The sequence below is a fragment of the Palaemon carinicauda genome, chromosome 38 (genome assembly GCF_036898095.1).
Source record: "Palaemon carinicauda isolate YSFRI2023 chromosome 38, ASM3689809v2, whole genome shotgun sequence".
NCBI classification, from domain to species: domain Eukaryota; kingdom Metazoa; phylum Arthropoda; class Malacostraca; order Decapoda; family Palaemonidae; genus Palaemon; species Palaemon carinicauda.
In genome coordinates, this window is record NC_090762.1 from 21,706,029 (window position 1) to 21,708,528 (window position 2,500).

Here is a 2,500-nt window from a genome sequence, read left to right on the forward strand (position 1 = left end):
GCCAGCCCAACTACAGCAGTGGCCTCCCGAGTAAACAGTTTAAACTCATGGTCCTGGGCTGCGATCAATCTGCTGCCATGCAAATGCTAGATGAACACACGTTACCGCTGTTTACTAGCCAGGGGAGCAATTTTCAGTTCTCACTAGATAGAAATACTAATTGTGACTAACCATAATACAGTAGATGCAACTATGAATGTAGGGCAATATTCTATACAGTTTACACTTGGTGAATTCAAAACCTGAGAGGATGGTTAAAACTCGATTTAAATAGACATTATATTAAATCACAGTACACTAGTCTTAGTAAATATATAATAGGCAAACATTCATACAAAAATAAGTCACATGACTTTAAGACTACATACTCGTATCACTCGAAGAACACCTGTGGCATTTACTTACATTTTACCTTTGCTGTACAAATGTTAAAGGTTTAAGTTAATTGACCCACAATGGAAATTCTTTGGAAGGGCTGCTGCTCTATCTAGGGCTATGACCTCTCCTCTGAGAAGAAAATAATTTCAAGCACTCTTTTTATCTAGTCTCCTAAGTTTTATTAAAGGTTCATGTCAACTTTATTTGCAGTTGACCAAGAAATTAATCGGGTTATTTTTACTTCTGAAACTAGGGTTATCTTATCTGTTAGTGAGTGAACTTTAAACCTGTCCTGAAGAATTTGCATAAGTTGAGATCATAGTTCCTGAATAAGCACAAAAACTTCACTTTAATTCTACATAACACAACACATTACATGAATAAATAACACTTAATCGTCAGGAACATGAAGGGGAGCTTGGGAAACCACCCCCTGAGGAACGCTACCCGGTTTAACAGCCACTCCATTAATAGTGACACTTGTTGGTCCGCTGATGGAATGGATCTCTCTTTGGTTTTGAACTACTGCCGGATCCCCTCCTGAGGTTGATCGGTGCCGACGGGGAGGTACTGGAGGAGGAACTCCAATTGGTCCTGAAATCGTCAGAACAGAGCTCTTCTGCGTTGGAGAAATGGGAGGTGGAGGGGCAGTCTTCCTCCAAGAGCTGGCACTGCGGTTCTTCATGAAAGTCTTCAGAGCATCTCTCGCCCAGTAGAAGTAAGCGACGAGTCCAAATAGTACCAAGATTATGAGCAAGAAGGCAAAGACTAAGGCCACAATGTGTCCCACATGGTTTACGTGCTCGCCTGCAGGTATCTTGGGCACTTCATCCCAATTGTCTGTGTCAACTTCATTGTAGTCATCAACATCGTTGGTGTCTGGGTACTCTGGAATGTAGCTGGGAGTATCATCGGCATAGCCATCTTCTTCAGTGATCGTGATGTCTGCACAGGAGCGAAACTGCTCCTGGGGCCCACAGCCCACCATTCCAGTACCATTTTCGCAAACGCCCCAATTATTGCCAGCTACATAACGCCATTGCAACACGCACTGTTTGCACGTAAGTCCCAGAGGCAGTCTGTACTTGGCATAGAATTTCTTTGCTCCGGGACCTGGAAAATACCTAAAATAACCGCCTTTGATGTATTAAACAGTTAACAAGACACATTTGTACATAAAACCAACTTCATTAAAAAAAAAAATCATACTTTGATTCGAATCTAGCTAAAAGGAGCATCAGAGCATAGTCTTAACTTGCCCTGGAGGTATGACAATAATAAATCAACACTCCACAAAATATATGGAACACTTGTTCATATCTTACCTTTCTCCAGAGCCATCTACTTGCTTGAGGACATTCTGATCGAGACACTCATTGGTCACAGGAACACGGGGTTGATTGTGTGGGCATAGGCGGAACTCGAAATAACCTCTGTGATTGGCTGTGAGTTCCACTCCCAAAGTAACAATGCTGCTGTGCTTATATTTCCTTACGATCACTCCCTGGCCGTATTTTCCTCCGCCTTCATTATCACGAGGCTGGAACCAAAATCAAAACTATCAAACTTTTCCGTTGGTGTCATTATTTCTTTCTTTAATCAGTGTAAATCGAGGAGAGACTTATCCAAAATAACCGAAGCAAAGCAAAATTTGTTTACTTAAGGCTACAATGCTGTTATTTCTTATAAGAACTTTAAAATATTTCAGATTTATAAATAACTTGAAGATAAGACTTAATGAGGAACTTAACCAATTCACTGACGCCTAACAAAAAGCTAATAAATTAATTGGTTAATGATTCCAGAATAAATGAATAGAATATCTTTAACATTTCTGACCTGTTTCATGTCCCACGGGTCTCCACAAGGGCCACATTTCCCTCCATTCGTCTGCCACTGGCGGGCATACCCTCCACAATAAATTTCGTGGTCATTATAGTTGTGAGGTGTGCTGAAGCCATATCTGAAAAATTCGTACAAAGCTGTCAATGCCTTCCTCTCAAACACTACTACTAAAGTCGTGGCCACCAAGCCTGAAGGTTTCATCATCATGGACTGGCAACCTAACTGTAAAATTCACTGGCCACAGCTATAATATGAAATCGATTAATAAAAGAATAAA

The 2,500-nt window shown here is 40.8% G+C and overlaps 1 protein-coding gene across 1 annotated transcript in view; it reads right to left on the minus strand.

Annotated features, from left to right (window-relative positions):
* Positions 1-265: 265 nt before the first annotated feature.
* The window catches only part of LOC137630448 (uncharacterized), a 78,098-nt gene continuing 75,863 nt past the window's right edge, over positions 266-2,500 (minus strand). The window contains exons 3-5 of the mRNA XM_068361924.1: positions 2,218-2,341; positions 1,704-1,918; positions 266-1,502 (exon numbers count right to left, since the gene is read on the minus strand). Coding sequence (XP_068218025.1) covers positions 770-1,502; positions 1,704-1,918; positions 2,218-2,341 — 1,072 coding nt within the window. The 3' untranslated portion in view covers positions 266-769. The remainder of the gene's footprint in view (positions 1,503-1,703; positions 1,919-2,217; positions 2,342-2,500) is intronic.